A 23508-nucleotide genomic window follows, 5' to 3' on the forward strand; every position below is an offset into this window, starting at 1 on the left:
AGTATCTTTAGGTCGTTTTGTGAAAAACAAATTTTGTGTGAATTCACCTTCCAGTTTCTTTCAGGATCAACTTTAAAATTCTGGTTCTTACTTTCAGAGCTATTCATTGTCAGGCTCCTCCTTACATCACTGATCTGATCCAGCCTTACACCCCAGCTCGGGCTCTGAGGTCTGTGGATCAGAATCTACTTATGGTTCCTCGCACACGGCTCAGGACCAGAGGAGAGAAATATTTTCAGGCTGTTGCTCCTAAGCTTTGGAACAATCTTCCTCTCTCTTTGCGCTTGATGGAGTCTACTGACTCCTTTAAGAAACATCTTAAGACGTTTCTATTTGTTTAGGCTTTTCCTTGATTTTCTGGAACTCCTGTGTTGTTCTCAGTATTATCTTTATCTTTAAAGTATAAACTTTTTTGAGTATTGTTTTGATTGTTAAAGCGCTTTGTGACCCTGGTCTGGAAAAGCGCTATATAAATAAATATTACTTACTTACTTACTTACTTAAAGTGGCAACTAATGTGTTGATTTAAGTGTCACTTATATTGATCTTGGACTCGATTGTACTCATCAGTATGTGTCTGTTTGTATAAAACCCTCTTTTCATTGATATATTTACATTAGAAAATGATCTTAAGCCCCGCCCACTGAAAACACTTGGAGATTAAATCTCGTTTACCATAACCACAGCCACTCTGCTGCGATAGGTTAAGCATCGAGGTTCACCGCTATTCATCAGTCCCAGAAGTGTTCTCGTCGAAGGGACTCGTTGTATAAACAAAGTGGGTGTCATAACAGCTGGCTGGAGGAGTGAAGACCATTATAATACCCCTGCTCTCGCTGGGGTTTAAGACGGAGGAGAAAAAAGTTCAAAACACGGTCATGATGAGGGACTTAGAGCATCTTGGAGAGGAAGATTTCAACATTTGAAACATGTGAGTGAGTCAGGAGAGTTTGTTTTTACATTGTGTGATTCCTGTGTGGAGTTTGTATGTTCTCCATGTGCTTGCATTTACCCTGGTTGATGCATAGGTGAATATATTATAGTTGAGAAGTTGAGAGTGTGTGCTAAATGGCTGTCTATTTCTATGAGTGCCATGTAATGCCCAAAGTAGCTGGGATAGGCTTCAGCCATTATCATTATTATTCCAAATACGGTAAAATTGATACAGATGTAGAGAGTGTCCATTAAGCGCGTGGCAGTGATGTTGTTGATAGACTTTAAATTCTGTGTTTTTCAACTAACCATAAAGTTTTATGATGAAATTAGCCTCGAGACTGATGTCACATCCACACAGTCTGTTCAAAAATTATGAGTTTTGTTCAACCCCTGACTTTTAGATGTTTGGCTCACGTGTAATTGAGTTTGACACCTCTGTTGGAAGCTCATATTTTCTAATGGTGCAGAATCGTTCTTGAGTGCAAGCTTGCTGTCAACTTAAGCTGTTTTTTTTAACCTGTCAGTTGTTATAAGTTTACAGATATCACGGACTGAAGCAAGGAGGGAAAATGAATCCAGGCTTGCCACTTCTAGTACTTTATTACTCTTTTGTGTATGTTAAGGATCTGGCGATCCACTGCATTTAATGATATACTGGCAACAAAACGATATATTGCGATATAGTACTTGACTCTTGAGTTGCATAATTTCCAAACCACATGCCTCTTGACGAAGTCGTAACTGCTTTTAATTGTTTTGAAATAAAAATGAGTCCAAACGTCGGCTTTAAAAGCGTCTGGAGTAGACTGTATCCTCTCGTGCTCAGTTATCACTGGGATCTCACAGGATTTCATTGTTCATTAAAGGGCAAATAATGTGTTGATTTAAGTATCTCTTGAATTGATCTTGGACCTCTATTGTACTCATCAGTATTTGAAATGTGCTTTAGCCACTTAAACGACTTTTAAGATGCAAAGGACATGAATTTTGCCATCTAAGGACCGGAAGTTTAATTTTAACATAAAAATTAACAAATGTAAAATTTTTAAAGTTTTATTTTACACACACTTTATCGAAATAAAAATTAAAACGAAAACAATATTACAACATTACCAAAATAATATTCATACAACATTATCAAATATATATCTATTTATATAGATATATATAGATATAAAAAAATTATCAGGTCAAATGTCTTTTGTTGATTATTTTAGTAGTTTATTAGCTTAGTATCATGTTGCCTCATGTACTAAGGGGTCGTACGTACAAATAACGCACGAACCTTTTTTTCCATAAGTATCAATAAGGAAAAGAGTGTTAAAAAGGTCGGAATTCCCGACACGTTTGTATGGATCAGCTGCTGGGATGCATGTCAGCCTCTCTAGTCACGTTGAGATGTTCACATCAGAGTTACATTAATATCAATATTGATCAAAAATGAACACTCACACAAGTAGTTTTAGTTACACGAGTGGCTATTAAATAATTCACAAACTTATAAATATGTTCTTATTCACCAAACTGATGATCTGTATTTATTAAGACAACATCGATCGTTTTATACTGAATATTTTAATCCGCTATTTCACGCAATTCAGAAATTTTTATAATATAACAAACAAAATTATCAGCGTCTAAGCACTTCAAGTGTTCTCTACGAGAGTCACAGATGTTCCTGTGAAACAAAATCATGATTTTATCAAACTTAAGCAGCAGAATGAAAGCATCTAAAGCCAAGTAACCGTCACATTATTTGTTAATTTGTAATTTATAAACAAAACGCTATTATTTTATAACTGTCATAAGAATTTGTGTTGCGCAGCTGAGCCACACATTCATTTGAAGCTCAGACGATCAGACCATCTTCATCATCATCATCACTACTCAGAACTTTTAGTTATTGATTTACAGTTTTATTCTTCTTAAATTCCATTTAAAGACGTTTCAAATAAGCCCCTGATCGCCTGTAAATAAAGTATTTGCATTAATAACCACGTATGTAAAATACAAACATTTCCACTGGAGCTCTAATTTAAATTGAAGTATGTGATTCATGTCAGAAATGTTTAAATTAACTAATATAAACTTTTAATCCAGTTTGAATTCATATTTTCTTTTTCTTTTTTGATCACAGAGAGAAAAATCACAGACTCTGTTTCATTAAATGTGATTTAAATGAGGACATGGAAAGGGACGAACAAGGCTTAATTCCTCGTTGATTAGAATATAAGGAAAAGTGCTTGTATTTGTGTGTGCGACGGTATTAAGTAGAAGTTCAACAAACTTCTTTGTACATGAGGCCCCTGGTCTCTTAAAATAGTGATGGTCTGATGAAGCTTCATAAAGCAGTGTTTAGAACAACTGTTCTATTGAAACACCACATACTTTTTTAAACTGATGGCGCCACCTACTGACCTCTAAACAACATGATGCTTCATGAAGCGTCATCAGCCCATCACTACTTAAAACCCTCCACAAGGTGCGACACGTGACACGTTACGATGACGTCCACTCTGACGAAGATCTCCGCACGCTGGCAGTCATTTGTGATCCACAGCACAGGCAGAAAAGAACTCTGGCTCTTGTCGCGTGTCGCCATGATTAGTGCGAGTCGTCGTCACGCAGAGCTCTCATTTGCAAAGAGATGCAAATGAAGCCGCGTTCAATTGAGCCGTTGTTAGGAGTGACATCAGTTGTTGTTGGTGTATTCACATGTGAGCTCCGCCGTGTGCTACCTCTGTATCTGGGTCATTATTATTCTTTTTTGTCCTTCTTCTGCTCCTTGTCTGATGGATATGTACTCCACTCACAGATACATGTTTATGCAGACTCTCTACAAGGTTATTTATTCTGCTACGGTCCGTATCTGGATGTTGTATGATGTTTACAGTCGCTGCTGATGTTAGCCTTTATGGATGACTAATGCCCTTTTGTGTCCCGGCCTATGTTTTATCCAGTAATTTCTTCTGGGACTGTCATTCGTCTTCTTTCTGCCTCACAGTACTGTATAAACATTGGTTGACTTTGACCTGTTTTTTGTCATCAAGTTTATTTTACTGTTAAAAAGGTGTTTTTATCTCTTTTAGAATATAATATTAGTAAATGTGACTTCTTATATTGTTTTTATGGTAAGATTACCTTACCTTAGTCTATGCACTTGCTTCAAGCCTTTAGCAAGCCATGTGTTGAATCACGAGTGTCTCTTTTACAAGTTATGGCAATTTACTCTTGTGTTATTTAAGGGTCAAGGTGACCTGAAGGCCCGAAACCAAATGTGTTTTTGGTATCCCTTGTGTTGTCTCTGGGTCAAGGCGAACATCTTTTCTGGCTTCCATAAATACATATGCAGAGGTGGAGGTCATTTACCTCAAGACAAAACCAGGAATACCATAAACACATTTCTTCTGGGGCCTTAGGGTCACCCTGACCCTGAGATAACACATTTAAATTTAAATTTAAATGAGCCCCTTTGCAGAGCGCCAACATTCTGAGTTTAGTACAATTGTCAAAAGTCTTCCATGATTTACTGTTTGAAATGATATGGTCAGTAAACCTGACTTATACATCTATCTGTGGCCACTATGTTACCCGTAATTGGCCCCTGGAGAACGACACACTCCAGTTGCCTCGACAAAGGGCCACTCGTGAGCACTGGCATAAGTCCTCTTTGAACACTTCTCTTTAGGGCAAAGAGGTTGGGGTGGGTTTCCTGCTACCCTTGGGGTTGAACGGAAAACTTGTTTTCTTCTCTGAAGGCGCTCCTTACTTCAGGCTTTTGTATCGCTTCATTTTTAGTTTTGTCTTTTCAGCTCATTAATTCTTCTCACTTTTCTTGTCCATACTGGAACTTTTTAAAACGCTTTGGAGAATTTTATTAATTACAACAACTCTTTACCCCTGTTTTTGGTTTTTCGCTCTCGACCAAGATTGATTGACTAGTAAATCCGAAGTACCTTAATCCCATTTATTCCATAACTTTGTCTGGACGACCCACCTCGGGAGCCTGTACCGAGAGGCTTTTTCAACTCGAAACTAAAAAAAAAATAAAAAACACATAACGAAAATCTTGATTTTTAAACAATTGCACATGAGGTATGTGGCAACGGCGCAAATAGGTTCAACAACAATGCAGTTAAACTGTTCCTGATCTATTACTGCTTTAAGTAAGTTTGTGATTGGGATTTAAAACTTTAAAAAACTTTATAAAACTTTATTAATCCCTCTGGAGATCTCCTCAGAGAGGTTTGACATACTCTGTGTCCTTAATGGTCAACTGTTTTTGTCAATTCTGCAAAAAATACACTATGTACTTAACCCTTGTGTTGTCTCTTGGTCAAGGTGACCTGGAGGCCCAAAAACAAATGTGTTTGTGGTATCCCTTATGTTGTCTCTGGGTCAAGATGAACGACCTCCATCACTGCATGTGTATTTCTGGAAGCCAGGGAGGCCTCTGGGTCACCTTGACCCTGAGAAAACACAAAGGGCTTAACTCGTTAGGCAACTTCTGCGGTGAAGGTATTACACACAACGTTTCTCTGACTTCATGTCCTTCTCTCAACAGCTACTTCCCTGGGCCAAAACATCACACTTGAGGGCCAGTACCAGTGTCACCAGGGACCCGGAGTCCCTCTGGACAAGCTGTGTGACTTCAGAACGGACTGTCCACTCGGGGATGACGAAGGCGAGCGATGCCGTGAGTACACTGACCCGCCGACACGGATGTTGTAACACAGAAACATTCCAGTGTGTGCACACGATCGTCGCCTGGTTTTTAATCCCCCCGCCCCACCAGAGCTTCAGGAGGAACGGTGGCCAAGTGTGCTGACATCTCTTTCAGTTGAGTCCCCGAGGCCCGGCTGCTTGTGTGGCTGTGGTGCCAAAGAATCTTTTTATAGACCGACTTGCATGCAAGCATTTTTGCATATAGTCTTTTAAGATTCATTGTCGCTCCTATGGAGACAACAAATGCTGCTGAGATCATATTATCTTTACAAGTTTACAAGTTTACTCTTCAATAGAGAGTGATTTAATAACCCCAAGTTTAGTAGAGCAAATTTATTTTGCAGCAACTCTACAGAATTGTATTCATTTCTTAAATGTTTTTTGCAAATTATTGAGCAAAGATCTTGATAATTGTAAAATTGTATTATGATTGTTTTTGATTTATTTACACTTTACACATCCGACAAATGTTCTGTTTGATTATACAAAGAAACATCAATAGAATTCTAACATTATGCACATGTAAAAGTAAAAGATGGACATGAAAAAAGATTTGATGGATAGAGAATTGCTCTTTGAAATAACTGTTCTAATTATGTTTAATTCAATTTGATTTTAAATGTATTCTGTTTGTGATTAATTTTATTTAATTATCGTATTTTATTTTGAGTCTCCTAAAATTACGAACTATACTTCTTACTGAAGAAAAGGGAGACTCGACACAAAAAGGTTGACAATTTGTTAAACACAAAACACCAGAAGAAAAGGAAGAACAAAAGTTGGGGGAAAAAAACAAATAAATGGAGAAATCTTACAAATCAGAACAATCATAATAAATCAAGGAAAGAATATTCTAAACGATCAATTTTTAAATGATCAATATCACTGAGAAATCCATCAACGCAACTGGGAGAAAACTAAGAACAATAGGAAGGGCAGGCATAGGAATGAGGATGCTCTGACACTACGGACTGGAACCAGGAATCAAGAAGGGAAAGTAACAAAATAAGATATTCAAAATATTGAATTTTAAAGTATAGATTTAAAACTAAATATTATTGGTTTGTATAACATTTAATTTGACTAAATAATCATTGAGCCACTTGAAATCAACTTACATCCAAATCAAGCTTTAAAGTAGTTCCACTGTCTACCTGGACTAGGACAAAGCTCCCCCGATGAGTTTCAATTGAATAATATGAATTATTCTAGATCATGGCGATTCCGGTCGCCCACTGTGAGGCTTATTATTTTTGACAGCTTCTCCCATGTGCCCCAGCTAACCACGGGGAACTTGGAGTTTCCGCTCCCACATGCGAGGGGATTTATCAGTGCTAATTGGCCGTGAGTGGGACAGCCCAGATTATAATCACCATTTAAACTGGATAATTGTCAGTCTGTGTGTTTTAATTATGGAGAGGAAATTAGAATTTGGGGATGAAAAAGCAGTAACGGATTATTTGTTTGCCGTGTGAACCATCGTAACTGATGTGAATTTAATCCTGCGTTATTTACGAAGAAGCAGAAGTTTCGGCCAGGCGATGGATTTGACACGGATGGACCTCATACGTGGAATCTTATCACAAGATTATTTCGTTTTTGGCAACCGTCAAAGCATCTCTTTCTGCAATGGCATGTTTTTTATAGACACAGTGGGTAGTCTGGGTAGTCCCAACAGTTACATGACCTCTCAACAATCGACAGATAGCTCTATATGCATCATAAACCCAGATGTTTCCTCTCCCAATGTCCCAGACTTTTACCGAAAAAAGGACCCGCTCCTCTCTCCAGAGCCATTATATAACTGTTATTTTTTTCTGACTCATCGGACATCTCTTCTCAGGAGTCAATTGGCTCTTTCGTCAACCTTTTTGGCCATGTTCACACTCTCTTTCTGGGACAGAAACCAGCAATCATCCCTTACAATCGCCACATTCACAATTCACTGAAATAGTGGGCCAACAAATTAAAGTGGGGTACAGGTGTCTTTACATTTGTTTGTTTGCAAATCTTTGACTTTTGTTTAATTAAGGTTTTTTGGTGCGTCATTACCATACCAAACACTGACATCATATTTGATCAGATCTTAAAGTTAGCTTCGAAAGTAATTTGTATACAGTATATTCATGATCTACTTTTAATGGGATAGTTTTGTTTCTCCATCAGTCAAGCCCGCTGGCTCTGTTGAGTGTTTTGATTGGTTCATTCACCAAATGTAGGACAGCATCACTTTTTTTTTAGATATATAGTGGTCCCTCTTTTTTGTGGGGGGTAAGGTTTCTGAAAATCTCCTTCAATAAACAATAACGAAAAGGTAGTTAAGGGGTTTATAGCGCTGTGCAGCAACAGGTGCTGGACGTTTATGTTTGAAATAGAATTAGAATGACAGATAGCTTTATCTTTATTTACATTGTTGCAAACAGCAAAAACTTAACATTTTCTATAAACTATGGAACTTAGTGGCAGACAGTAATTGCCACCTTACTTATGGTGCCAGCAAAACAGTAGGTTCCCATGATGCCATTCTGGGCCACTGATCTATTTAGTGGGGTTGATTGATCGCTACATTTAAATATGCAGAGGTGCAAAAATAATAAAAATTGCCAGACAGCATAAGGTGAACAAGGGACCAGTGCATTTATCTGAAAAATAATTATATATAGGTCAATAGGGTAATTTACTAAATAAATTGCAACAGCTAGCTAGAACACCTTCTGCGTCCCTTGCACATTCTGAATAATGAAATTAACTTTTTTATTTTTCTGATTGAAGCCTGCAATATTAATATTATCAACTTTTTCCCCCGTTACATCCTGTACTGACCGCTGACATAAAAGAAGGCCCCATCGGCTGGTGGTCATGATGATATGGCTCATTAGCGTCAGACTTGATTTCCTGTCTGTCACCATGTGATGAATTAGCCGTCACCCAGACCTCCTCACACCTCACCTTGGGCTTCCTAATTATTCCAATTCCGTCGCCCATCGGCAGTCACGACCCCCACCGCGAGGACTCACGCTCTGTTCCCTCCATGCTCGTGTATTCTCTGTGATCTCTCCGAGACTTTTTCTGATTTTATCTATTTAAATCCCTCAGAAGCCACCTCTCATTAACAAGTAGGAGCTGGAGGAACCAGCTTTCCGTCGCGTCAATCACAAACCTTTCTGACACCGTCCCCGTGGAGCCCCGGCGCATCCTGGCCCCGGCGTCGTCGGCTCTCCTCTGGCTGATCTGAGGCCCGCTAATTTCTGCCATATCTTTCCTGTGCCGTTATTGAGGGAATGTTTGCATCCAGCTTTGATGGCACTCACATCAAAGCCGGATGCAAACAAGGGTTTAAAGCTGTAATCAACCCCATTCTTCCTCACCATTGATGGTGTCACTACTTTAGGCCCGTCTTTCTCAGAATCTTAACAAAACGATGACCTCCACAAACCCTATATTTTATTATAATACGATTCACTGAACAAAAATTTCCCTTCTTACATCTTTTCGACAGTGTGGATCTTAGATGGCCATTACTTTATGACCACCAGGCGGATGAAGCCACCAAAAGAAGGGCTCAGCTTTTCTCTTGGAAGATTTTCCCAAAAGTCATCATCTGATCTTGGATGTGCAGTTGTCTCTTACCATACTTTCTGCAGATTACTTATTTTTGGCGTCCTGTTCAGGGTGTCTCCCGCCTCTCACCAGAATAAACTGGGATAGGCTCCAGAAACCGCAGGACCCCCAATAAGAGAATAAGCAAATTAATCAATGAAGTAAATTCGTAACTGACAAAATGGCTGCTCTAGATCACAACGGCAGAAAAAAATTTTCTCGTCTGGAGCTGTTCAACAAACAACAAATCTTTCCTTCCTCTCACCCTTAATACCAAAATACACTTCCTCCAACTCAGCCAATTGGTCAGTCGAGCAGTCACATGACACCTTTATTGACCTACCTAATAAATTAAGGGTGGGTGGGTTTGCGGCGCGATCAGAGGAGCTATAAAATGTTTAACCTTGTGAGGGTTAGTAGTCTGATTTATAGCTGTGAACTTAAAGAATATATAACAGATTTGGTTTAAAGTCGCAACAATTTTACTTGCAAGGAGAGATTAATACAGAACATTCTTCTTAGGATTTTCGATTTCCCTCGGAAGTAAAAACTGTTTTGGTCGCATCTTTATACTCCCTCTTAAGTTATTGATTATAAAATACCAGCAAGCTTTACCACCAATGTTGTGGGCTCTTCATTTTTTGCAATATGATAGCAGCACCACATACAGCAATGTGTGAAACATCCCACTTAAACTGAACAGAACAATTTTTGTGTGAGCATCTTCTGGGACGATTGGACTTGACCAGAAACTCATACATCTTGAACTTCTATGTTAACTTCCTTGATTTATGCAAATGATGCGATTCTCGTAAGGTAAAATGAAAAAGGTCTGCCCAGATCACATTCAACAGTAGCAATGAGTAGTGTGTCCTGAAATAAAAAAAGTGGTGGAGAACAGGAAGTAGACAGTGGCAAAATAAAAAGTTAACTTGCCTGTGAGAGTAAGTAATAATAAAATAATGGTGCATCAATTTCCGGGCTTTTGCTTTGTTCTTGTTTTAAACAAAAGTGATTTCCTTTATCCTGGTGTTCTTTTTTCGCCTCAAAGCATTTTTTCTGAGGTGTGATCCAAGTTCTTTCCAGACTACTGAACATCCACTCTGCCACCATTCCTTCATCCCTCAGTCCAGTTTGGTGCGTTTATGTTCAGGTCCTTTACGAGAGCATCTGTCTGTTTTGGTAATGGCCCATTTTTGTTATTTAGGATGAAAGAAAAGATTCATTCCAGTATTATCCAGTTTCGAACTGATGTGTTGCCAAAAACTTTTGAAAGTTGGAAGAACTTCTAACATTTGCTAACCTCATCTGAGAACTTTCTTGAATGAAATCGTAATTTAAATGTTCATGGATTCTCGTTTTTCAACAACTTAGTTCAAGGAATTCGAGGAGCACTTTGGGTCGTCGGCCAGCTACCCTTAACTTCCCCTTAGCTGCTCACTTCACCGTCGCTCATCTCCTTGTCTCAAACCAAAACTCACTTTTCTCTTCGTCTCCCTGACTGGCTCTCAGCATTCACTCCACTCGGTCTCTTCCGCCCCTTCGAGTCATTATTAACAGCCCAGTCCTCTCATCGTCGTTTTCCTGCCCTGACGATTCTCCTTCTCTGTCTCTCTCCAGGACGCTTCCTCAACGGAAGCTACTGTTCGTTCGAAGAGGGCGAGTGCAGCTGGCAGTCGGTAATGGGCCGCGGACTTTCGTGGAGGAGGCTCAAGTCGGTGGCCAAGACGCACCGACACAACTGCCCGTCATCAGGTACCTCATCAGTACTGGTCCACTGCACCGATGAGAGGTCTCCGTGTGGAGGGTTATTGATTCCAAGATCATATTTCAAAAGTTCGGCAGCGACAGCAAGTGATGCTGTCAAAAAGTCTGATCTGGAGCGAAGATTGAAAACATTTGTCTTTCTGAACCTAATTTAACCTTTGTGTTATCTCTGTCTTTCACCTTGACCCATTGGCAACACAAGGGATACCTCAAACATGTTTGTTTTCGCGCATCAGGGTCCCCTTGACCGAGAGATAACACAAGGGTTTTGGGTTATGTTGGGTTACTTGATTAGTTATTAATGGCCTCTTCAGTATTTGTTTACAACTCTAAATCATTTTGAGATGTATTAACGGGAATGAGGAATAGTTGCAACTTTAGAATGATCCCAATGACATTTTTAAATATTAACTAATACTATTAATACTAATGACCTATCAGTAAGTAATTTACTAATGGCTGGTTCATCATGGACTAATCATTTATAAAGTATAGCTATGAATAAATGAACTTTATTTAAGTATTTTATAACCTTTTTACAAACTGTTACCAAAAACTTAACAAGTCATAATTAACTATTCAATTAACAGCTTACAAATGATCAATTATATATCATATTAAGTTAGTAAGTAAGTAAGTAATTTTTATTTGTATAGCGCTTTTCCAGACCAGGTTCACAAAGCGCTTAAACAATCAAAACAATACTCAATAAAGTATATACTTTAAAGGGCAAGATAAAACTGATAATACAACATATTAACAAGTTATAACGCACAGTGATAACAATTTAAAAATATGAAAAAGATCAAAAAGTATTAGCCATTAATGTTTGATTCACAGTACATCATACAAATGTCTCAATTTAATATTTGAGATTGTAATTATTTTTAAACTATTGATTAACATGTTATAATCTTCCACATATGCAAATATATAAAGTTTTAAGGTGTGTTTAATTGTCCTCACTGCAGCTAGCACAAGCAAGCATTTAGTTGAATAGCCATTAACTTAACATTACAGTTAAAAAAAACTATCATTTGTTGTGTAAGGTAATTTAACACTTCTAACCTAACTTCCTTCTCAAAGAGCGAATCAATAAAACTGCGTGGGAACTTGCCTGCTTGAGACCTTGAGACAATTTTATTGTGTATTTATTATTGAATCATTGATCAACAACTCCCTTAAGTTTCTTATTTGAGAACCTTTTTCTTTGCCCCTTTATTTTCTGTCCTTCAAAATAATTAATAGCATTATAACATAATGGATTTAGAGAGAAAAGTTGTTTAATATCAGTTACATCAGCTTTTTACTTGGTGTCGTTTTTCCATCATGGTTTGGTTGTTTTCTCGTTCATCATAGGTTTGGCTCATTAGCCGTTAGCATCTGACAGAATTGTTACAAAAGGAACATTTTAGAAACAAACTAAAATGAGGCGGGAGATTCTGGATCTTGATCCAGTCAGCAGGATGGAGATAAGTCTGATGGATATTTGGATTTGTGGAGCATCTGGCGGCGCTGATATGTGATTAGCTCGGCTGGTCTTGATACTGTTCCCCTAAATACAAGCCATCAGAGCACTACAGTCCTGAGAATTACCCACCAGCTCCTGAGTTGAGAACAGTGACTCGTGATGCCAGAACACTTTTGGCAAAGGGATGTCTGCAGCTCAGCTTGTGGGCATGTGTGCAGCTCATGACTCTTTCCTGCAAAACCAACACTTTGGCTCCTCTTTAGTCATATATTCACAGTGAAGGCAAAAAATGAAGGCACTTGATTTTTCTTTCACAACCTTGATTGCAACCAATCAACGGCATTCACCATACCTGTAGTCAGGTATGCACCTCTCCGGATGTTTTATTCACTCGTTCATCCTTGTCTTTCTTTCACAGGTGCTGTGTTTTCCGTGGATGGGAACCAGTTCAAAGGCCTTCGCAGCTCCGCCTTGCTGAGGAGTCCGCTCTTCCCGCCTCCTCTGAGGAACTCCCCATGCATGGTGAGACCCTCGCTTGTGTCAGGCGTTCACATCTGTCGGGTCTGTCGAGAAAATATTCTTCATCCTGTTGATTTATTTTTCCTTTCTCTTGGTGTTTGGTGCCAGAAGTAGGATGTTAGCGTTGACGCGTTTAGAGTCGTACAAGTGTTTGTGTGCAGGTTTCTGTCTTCACCGGTTAACAATTAGCATCAGAAGTGGGATAATAACATACCCTTATTTTACGCACTATAAGGCGCACTTAACAGCCTTTAATTTTCTCAAAAAATCATTTACAAACATCTCATGACTCTGCGTCGACTGAGCCGACATGCCATGGGCGGGATTACGTCAGTGCGTCATCACAGGGTGGGATTAAGGACGCACGTCACATCATGACGGACGTCTATGGAGTGATATTACTGCCATCGGTTTGAGCGAGTGTGTCTTGGTTGTTGTACATTCAATACAGTACATACCTCTAAGTAAACAGCCATTTATTTTTCTATTTAATTAGAATATAATTAGTTATCATTGGTTAAATAACATGAATGAAATCCAATTAAATAAGTGGGTGTTACATTACAGTGGGAATATAAAAATTAAATAAATGATGATTCCGGACATACTGTATAGTAAAAGTATCATGATGTTCTATTCTATGTTAGTCTTTGTATCCTTTGTCTGTGTTATTTTTCTTTGATCTATGTTCTTTATCTTTATCTTTAGACTTAGATTGTATCATCTTGTTCTTTCTATTTATTTCTCTTTGTTCTTGTTCTTATTTTATTTTGGTCTATTTTTTTATGAAAAATTGCTGTATTTGCTGTGGCTTGTTGGAAAAAAACAATTTAGTTCTACCTACCTAGCTACCTATCATTTTGAACCCATAAGAACAAGTTTACATCAGGACAGCATTTTTGTTAAGTCCACAGTAGCAATGATGCGTTTGCTTTCCTGACAGAGATTTTCTTCTTTAAAGAAAATCAATTTTTGGAACGTTTTCAATCCTCGTCGACCTTGTCATAAAACTTGTCTAAATGATTATAGGAGGAATCCTTGATACTTTGTCGATTCTGTCAACTACATGCTGTTGTCGCCTCACCTGATACTCTTTGCTTTGACGACGTAAGCGTTTTTGTGCGCCAAAATATCAACTAGTTCAAGAACTATCATTGAATGGACTCATTGAGGCACAACACTGCTAACACATGTATAGGCATTTTAATTTATAAAAGGAAAAATGTGTAAATCTATGAATAACTGTGAATAAATGTAGCCTTGAAAATATTCCATTGAAGTGTAAGTGAAGTGGTTGATTCAAACCTGGCATGAGAGCACATTCCACTTACTCACTATAGTTTGCAAACAAAGTTAGATCATTTTCTTTGATTGTAATTCCAGGAAACAGTTGAGACATCTAATGCATTAGTTTGACCTTGTTTGGCCGAGCCTGAAATATGAATCCAGCATTATTCAGAGGGGCGATTCTCGAAGTGAAGAGATTATTTACCTCGAGTCCTGATTGATTCGGATGCGTCTGACATTTAAACTCTCCGCCGGTCATCTGATTATCGCTCATCGGCGACCCGCTGGCTTTTGACAGCCTCAGAGCCCCCACACGGAACCAGACAAGCCAAATGAAAAGAAAAAAAAAGGTCCCTAAAGGTCATTCGCTGCTCGCAAGGTCAGAACAAACGGCAATAAAGTTTGAATCGTGGAAGATAAGAAGAGGAGGAGGTGGAGAAGGAGGAGACGCTCGCTGCTGCTCAGGTGTGACTAAAAGGTTTCTGATAATGCACTGCAGCGCAGGCTCGGCAACATCACAGAATTTTCCTTGTAGCCTGTCGGCAGCGAGCCAGAGATTAGCCATGATTCCAGATTAACACACTAAATCCTTCTCTCAACACCAAACCGAGCAGTTCCATCTAGCCTGCCTCTCTTGGACAGCAACACGCAGGATATTAGTTTTGGGTATTATCACCAGACCGTGTTGACTTTCATGTCCTGCCCAGTGTCCCGTAATCTTCGCTTCTAAATCGACTGTGTGTTATTTTGGTCAGCGCCTGCAGACAACAGAAACAACTGCAGAATAATGCTACATTCACTCGTCTGGCCACGGTTTCCGTGTGAATAATTCGTCCACAAGGTAGAGACAACACAGCAGAGTCCCAGGATGTTTGACTCTGGACTTTTGTTTCTGAAGAGAATAATTCAGTGATTTCAATTCAGCTTCGCTTCTGTATACAACTTGTTCATCCAACGTACGTTTTTTTTTTATTACTTTATTGTGTACAAAATTCAACTACAAATATTGCCTTCATTATGACTGTTGCTTATTCTCAAATATATCTTAAAAAAATACTTATAAGAATAAATGAAATTATGATAATATGTTTTATTTTGCTTCTTTTAAACTTAAAAGCAAATGTATACTGTGCATTTTTATTCATATGCTTTTTTTTATTTAAGTTTCCACACTTATTTTGAATTGACATAATAGGGACATGAAAGTCATGAAAGAAAATCACATTTGCTCTTATAAATGTGATTTAAAGTTTTTTACCGATCGAGGATGTTTAACTTTGCATTTTAACTAAATAAAAAAAAAATAGTAATTTTATTTCAGCTTTACTTTTGTTTAAAACTCTTGTCAAGATAGCAAAAATATTTTTTTACATCCTTTTTTTTCATTATATTTTTACTTTGTTATGTATAAAATGTTACTATATCTAAGGTTTTTATTATGTCTGTAGCTTGTCCTCAGGAATTTACTAAAAATAAATAAATAACAATAATATAGTTACTCTTATTATTATTTATGCTTCTGATGAAGTTAAAAACTAATTTACATTATCCCTATGTATTCAGTGCTTTTTTAATTTAAGTTTTCATAATATTTATGAACATGATTTCACAGAGAAATTGAGGTTAAATCACCTGCTAATTATCTTTCAGCTTTGTTTGTGTATCCAACTTTTGCCCTTGTCAAAATAACATAATTATTTTTCTACATAATTTTGTTTTTACGGTTATGTTTAAAACCGAACTATAAATTAAATGTTATTTGTCTTGTATTTTGTATGTAGGTTATCCTCAAGAATATACACAATAAAGTGCTTTGTTTTTACTTTTTTATTTTGTGATTCAGTTTCCACAACGATTGTAATATTGATTATATAAAGAAATGAAAGTTTAATAACATTTTCTCCAACAAATGTGAAAATAACATTTGTGTCTGAAGAAGTCCCTGGATTTTTGACTTTGAACTTTTATTTCTGAAGACAATCATTTAAAAATTCCTTTCCGCTTCGATGTGTATAGCTCTGTCAAAAATGCCAAAATAATATTTCGACATCTGTTTTTTTACTTTGTTATGTATTAAGTCAAACTATAAAATCACATTTTATTTGTCTTCTATTGTGTCTGTAGCTTATACTTAAGAATATACAAAACAATACATTAAATAATATTATTATTTATTTATTTATTATATTATTAGTAACACTTATTATTATTTCTGTTTCTTATAAGTGTAAAAGTATTAAATACTGAGTTACACTATCCCTTTTTATTTAAAAGCCTTGTTTTTACTTTTTACTTTTGTTATTTTAGTTCCTACAATCTTTTTTTTAGTTATTTCATTGAAAAATGAAAGTCTAACAAATGTGATCAGAACTCTTAGTGTGAGGCATTACTATTGTATACAACCTTAGCTCTTGTCAAAATACAAAAATACATTTTCCACAGCCTTTTATTAAAATATACATATTAACTTTGTTATGAATAAAATGTATTTATAAATAATATTTATATAGTCTTTTATTGTATCTGTATACTATATACAAGTACACTATATACTATATTGTTTCTGTATAAATATATATAAACTTTGAAATTGGAAATATATTTCCATTATCTATTTTTATTTATACCCTTTTACTTTTGTATTTGTATGTTCCCATGACAATTGTTAAAATAACTTCATAGAGAAATCCAAATTAAATCACATTTTCTAATTTGTAATGTTTTAATATTATAGTTTAGTTCTGAGATACCTATTAATCAATCAGTCATTATTTAAGATATGAGATAAGTAGTTACCGGTTTTCCCTCCTTTTTTAAGAGGCATTCTAGGTGGTTTATTTTCTTTTTTATCTATTTGTTTGTCATATTTAAAGCGGGATTATGCTGATATATGTCTGCTTTAACAAATATGATCCTTCAAATGCATTTTTTTAATCAAGTCATAAGTGATGCTAACAGATGCTCACAGTAATAAGCTTGTTTTTCATTCAGAGATTTAAATTAATTTAAAAAAAGGTGTCAAATGGGACATTAATAACTCCGCTTCTTTCACAGGTTCGTTTTCAGTTTTGCTTCGGCGGCCTGCAGAAGGGGGCGCTCTCACTGTGGATCGTGGAGAACAGCACCGGCCCGGTGGAGCAGCGGAGACTCTGGCACTCGTCCAGTGAGCCCATGTGGGAAAAAGGCTGGAAAACGGTGGCGGTTCCTCTCTTCGGCCTGGCCGACTGGTGAGTCCGGGTCGACTCAAAATATGGTCCTGGGTTCTTCCCCGGGGGGCTCCTTAACCGACTCCTCCGGATATGAAACTATCTTAAAAACAATGTTGTTCTGCTTAAAAACGCTGACTCGTGGCTTCTATATTCCGAGAGTAAAGCAGAATTAATGAATCCCAGCTGAGCCACTGGCTTATACAAAGAAGCTTCTTCACAGTTAAACATCTATTTTACTCCTGGTGGATCTGCATGCCTCTGCCCATCTTATTCTTCTCCCAATTACCGCCGACTCCTCCAACAAGCGAATGAAGATTTCCATCGGAGTCACTCTCCACCCGAGTCTGGCTAATCCTGTTCCCCCCGAGGGTGATTAATTTTTGATACCGGCATTCGCTAGTCGGAGTGTTTGTGCTCTTACTCGGAATGTCATGTCCGTAACCAGGAGGTGGAGCCGCCCGGCGTCGCACACGCTGACCTTTGTGGAGATTAATCAGAATGGGATTCAGCGTGGTGCGAGGAAGGAAGTCTGGCCGACGGACGCAGGAATGTGTCAGAACAAGCGGCCGAAAATGAATAAAGTTGACATTTTAACAGTCTTAGCTGCTCCGGGATTATGAAATACACTATAAATTAAATATATTTAACTACTTTATTGACTGGATTTTAATATAAACTTGTATTATTATTATTATTATGTATGTATTTTACGACATAAATAGGAAATATTTACTAAAATTGAAAGATAAAAAGGCAGTATTTGTGACAGTGAGACATTGTTTCAAAGAAAAACAAAAACATATTCAATACCCTTTTTTTATACGTTATTTTTATTATAATGGTTATTTTTATTCATTTTACTTTTATTATCTAAAATAAAAATATTATATTACAATAAAAACTTCTACAAATATTTTTTAATTAAAGAGATTTAAGCAAATGTGTTGCTACATTTGAATATTGACACTTAAGCCCTTGCTTCGTCTCTGGGTCAAGGTGACCCAAAGGCCCCCAAACAAATGGGTTTATGGTATCCCTTGTGTCGTCTCTGGGTCAAGGTGAACGACCACTATGGGTTCCAGAAATACATATGCACTGGTGGCTGTCGTTGACCTCGACCCAGAGATAAAGCAAGGTATACCTTAAACACATTTGTTTGTGGGCCTCTGGGTCACCTTGACCCTGAGATAATAAGGGTTAGGATAAATGCCAACATGTTCGGTCTAACGAAAGATGAGTAAAAAATAAGATTGGCCTATACATATACAAGTATTGCAGATAGAAAGCCAACCATTTGGTGGATACACTAGTCTAATGTACTATTAAAAACGTGTAATACTACTTAGATAATGTGTATCAAAGGCATCAATTCATAGGTATCCACTATATGTGTATCTTTTGGTCGTTCAATTTCAGGTCCAGATAATGTAGTTACTAAATTATGGTCATTAAAATTAAAACTAGATATCTTTTTACATGTGGTACCGGATGTGAAAAGAATCATAGCGTACTGATACCGTCAACTGCATGATCATAAATTTGAACACGAAAATAGGCCCTCAAAGCCTGAATAAAAACTGCCTTACTCTGAGCAATTTAATGTTTTTCTTAAGTTCTTTATGCTGGTTAAGAAGTGAATATATTCATGTATTAGTTTATTTATCTATATCTATAAAGTGTACTTTAGTGGCTACCATCTCACAGATGCTAGGTCCTACAGATATCTTCTCGGGCTAAAAAAGACCGACATGATCCCCTCTATCTGGATTAAGCCTGATTTTATTTTTCAGCAAAGACCAAAAAGGCCCCAAAAATGGTTGTGCACCAACTACCTATTATTAGCGCTACAATAACATATAAATGTTTTTTTTTTCGTCTCATTCAAGGGAAGGTTTTCTAACTAAGGTAGCTTTATAGCTCAAATATAAAGCAACATACAGCCTTTTAAAAGTAGCCAGTCCTCCAACATGCATACCTTTTTCCAGAATCAGATGCAAATTGGCACAAAATTACGCTATTACCGCTTTAAGTCCATGCAATGTTAAAAACTATATTTCATGACCTTTGCATTTTTCATTCAAATATTTTACATTTAATATATATTTTTATTTTAAATATTTTTCAATTCAAATATTTTAAATTAAATTTTGATCTGAAGGCAAAAATAAAATATACCAACATTGATGTGACTGTGTTGTAATTCAACTCTTCAAATAAAAATAATAAAATACATTTAAACAATTTTTTTATAGTTTTGAAAATTCCAGAGCAACACTGGGTACATCAGCATTTTTTGAGACAGTAAATGTTCTGCAATGTGAAACTGTTAATCTTATTCGTCAGGATTCAATATATAATAAATATATAATACTATACATTATTTAATTTTTTTGGTGGAACATATTTCAGAGGTGAAAACAAAGGTTGCAAAATAACATTGGTAGAACAGACAAACGGTCAAACAGAAACATCCGGACTCGTGAAAGCTGCATGAACTCAGAACTCTTGTGGCCCTCGGGCCAGAGTTCGAGCAAATCCTCTTCCCAGGTACAAGTTGGAGTGTGACCCGTGTTTCTCCTGAGAGCCTCTGTCTGAAGACCTCCTCTCACTCTCTGCAGGTTCTGGCTGCAGTTCAGTACTGAAGATGGACCGGGGCCCGGCTCAGCCATCTCCCTGGACAACGTTTCCTTCAGCATGAATTGCTTCTTAGCCTGTGAGTCATTTTCTTACAGTTTTGCTGCTCGCCAGCTGCTCGGTCTATTTTCATCGTCCCGGTCGCTCCGGGTCAGTGAGGCTCCCTCAGGTGCTGTTGCACTGTGAGAGAAGATGTTTATACTTAAACCCAGGAAAATATTTACTTTTTTTTGCCTGCTTGCTAATGTGTCGAGTGTGTGCACTAATCTCTTGCAAATTCACACCACAAACAACAACTTTTTCACTTTAAGACACAATGATGAGACACAATTAAAATGTTGTGTAACATTGTGATTTGTCATCACAAATCTATCTACATTTATTGCAAGAGCTATAAAATAAAAAGAACTTTAATAAGAAATACACTAAGATCAGTTTCACTCTCAAACAGAGATTACAGGTCAAGGTCAAGAATGAATCAGAAAGATTTCAAACCCCCTATGGATGCTAAAAGATTTTAATAAAATTGGCCCGAAATCATTGTAATTTAGATTTTTTTTTTTTTTTTTTTTGGCCTCTTGAATGATCAAGTTGACCCTCTGGCTTGAGCACATTCTCAAACCAGATCATTTAAAGATCTATTTGTAACTTTAAAAAAAAGGTTGGTTTTTAAATAGTTTAACTTGTTGATGAATAAAACAACATTCTATAGATTTTTTATTGTTTAAAACTTTTTCTTTTTATTTCAATATTTTATTCATGATTTAGTTATTTGAAATGAAAATAACTTGATATGCCTTTGAACTTACAGTATATACAGTTTGTTCAGTTTATTCATAATGAAAATTAAAATGTTGAATATTTGTTTAATTCAATTTCGAAAGATATTATTTCTAACAAATACATAACTGACTCTTATCTTGCCAACAGCAAAACCAAGAACAATATTAATAACTTGAGATATTGTGCATGAAAATGTAAAAAATTAACTGAAAGCTAAATATGTATCATAGAGAAAAACTGTATATGACGTTTAACAGTTTGTTCTGTTTATTTATATTTAATAATAATAATAATAATAACTGACTCGTTTCTAGAAAACAGTAAAACAATAATTATTACACAAGATAATGCACATGAAAATGTCATAAAATTAAACTAAAATCTAAATATGTATAATAAAATAAAAGTGTAAATATTGTATAAAAGAATAACAAGAGTTTTCTTCTTAAATAAATATTATAAGTATTATTATTTGATTAAAAGAAAAAAGTCCTTTATTTAAGTACATGAAGATGGTGGACCAGGTAAGAGGAGAAATAGTAAAGATAAGTAGAAATAAAAACTTTCAAATCACGTATGAAAGCATAAGGTTGCACAGGTTTTGAGTTTCTAAAGTCTTTCTGAGATGAATAATGAAACATCCTTCGTATGTTGTGGTTTAAAAGATCCTATCGTTCTCTCCTTTTATCACCACTGCGCTTTGATGAGTCGTGAAATGTCACAACGGTTCAAATCCAGAATAATCTCCGCCGCTGATTGATATGCGCCCGAATGTTGATTTCGCTTGACGGGCGTCTAAAGGTCACGGCGTACACCACCTTCCTGGATATTTTATTTTCTGGTGTTATAATTGAGACGCTTTGTCGGTGTAAAAATGGGTGGAAGATGACAAAGAAGGCGCGCGTCGGGGGAATCAAAGGTTAAGAGTTCAGCGCTTCACTCGGTCTGCAGCTGTGACAGGAATAGTAATGCGTCTGACAATGAGACCTGTTTAATAATGAAGCTGTTCCAGGCGCGTATATTGAGACCACAGGTCATAGAGATCCATGTCAAGACAAAGTTTTCAGCGACAGCGATGAAGGATACTCTGTCTCAGCCACATCTGCTCCAGGATCCTCTCTCAAAATGTCATCCCGGCACCTGCTGGCCGTTCTAACACATGTCTCTGGAGTCCTTAACGCAGGTTCAGACTTCAGAAGAGCGAATAATCCTTCTTGTGACGCTCGGTAATGCTTGTTGCCATGCTCGTCTGGAGCACAGCGAACATGACGGCACTTGAACTTGTCAGTCAACTCACTTGCCGTCACTGATGGTCCTCAAGAAAATGGTCAAAAACAAGTCTGTAGAACATTTTACTTTGAAGTATTTTTACCCTACTTCATCCTTAGAGATATCAAAAGTATTTGTCCGCTTATTGTTTGACAAATAACTACAAAAATACAAGTCTAATTTGAGAATTGTTAAGTAATAATGGCTGGTAAAGATGTATCATATTCAGAGCCTTCTAGATCACGGGTTACATTTCCGAAAGGGCCCTTTTATTGTGTTGTGAGGGCCACAGAGAAAAAAAATGATATTATTAAACTAAGAAAGTAGGTGCAATTGTAACAAAAATAAGCACAATTACTTTAAATTACTGGTCTGGTCTGCTTTTGGTGAATAAAACACAATTTTCTAGATTTGAGCGTTTCAATGTTGTGTTATTTGAATGTTTCATTTTTTATTTTATTATTTAAAGGAAAGAAAGTGTTTTAGGACTTTTACTGTATTTGAATTAAATAATAATAACATAAATAACTAATTTAATGATGAGTCAATGCATTTCTCTTGTTATATTATTATAAACTATTATTAACCCTTAATATAAATCATAAAAGATGGATGGACAAAACTGGCTTTAGATCAGAACAGCTCAGAAAACTATATTTAACATAAAGTAACACTTAGCAGTACAATTCCTCAGGGGCCACATTTTATACGGTGACTGTTGTCAAGCTAAATGTAAGGGAGCAAAAGCCCAAATATAATTTGAAATGAAAAAGAACATAATTTACAAAAACAAATATAATGAAAGCTAAAATTTAGACGAAAAATAAATACAAATTCGGAGGAACAAAAGCCTAAGAAAAAAGTTATAAAACAAAAGCCAATAGTCATATTAAGAGATAAAAGTGAGTTTCTGCATATATTGTCTGAGTTTTGATTTCGAGGGCCACATAAACACTGTTAAAGGGTAGAAAGTGGCCCCCAGGCCTCAGTGGCCTGGCATGAGTTAACGTAATAATGATAACAATGAGTAGATAAATTGTTAGTTATTAAAAACTATTCTACGTCAAGTAGGTTGTAAACAATAAACCATTAATTCTCACATTTCATGCGTGAAAAGATACAAATATTTCTCTCTTAAACACAATAAATGACAGCTGCTCCTCTCTGGTTCAATCAGGTCCAGTATTTTTTGGACAACAATAATAACTATATCATAACTTGCTATTGACGAAAAACTTTTGCTGGACAATGTATTGTGATGGTCTGATAAAGCTTCATGAAGCAGTGTCATTATTTTCAGAGCCCACT

The 23508-nt window shown here is 36.6% G+C and overlaps 1 protein-coding gene across 1 annotated transcript in view; it reads left to right on the forward strand.

The window, feature by feature from the left end:
* The window catches only part of alk (ALK receptor tyrosine kinase), a 380098-nt gene that overhangs the window by 300266 nt on the left and 56324 nt on the right, over positions 1 to 23508 (forward strand). The window contains exons 6-10 of the mRNA XM_087779244.1: positions 5501 to 5632; positions 10882 to 11016; positions 12918 to 13021; positions 17360 to 17532; positions 20133 to 20227. Coding sequence (XP_087635370.1) covers positions 5501 to 5632; positions 10882 to 11016; positions 12918 to 13021; positions 17360 to 17532; positions 20133 to 20227 — 639 coding nt within the window. The remainder of the gene's footprint in view (positions 1 to 5500; positions 5633 to 10881; positions 11017 to 12917; positions 13022 to 17359; positions 17533 to 20132; positions 20228 to 23508) is intronic.

Source organism: Callionymus lyra, chromosome 18 (genome assembly GCF_982586985.1).
Source record: "Callionymus lyra chromosome 18, fCalLyr1.hap1.1, whole genome shotgun sequence".
Lineage (NCBI taxonomy): Eukaryota > Metazoa > Chordata > Actinopteri > Syngnathiformes > Callionymidae > Callionymus > Callionymus lyra.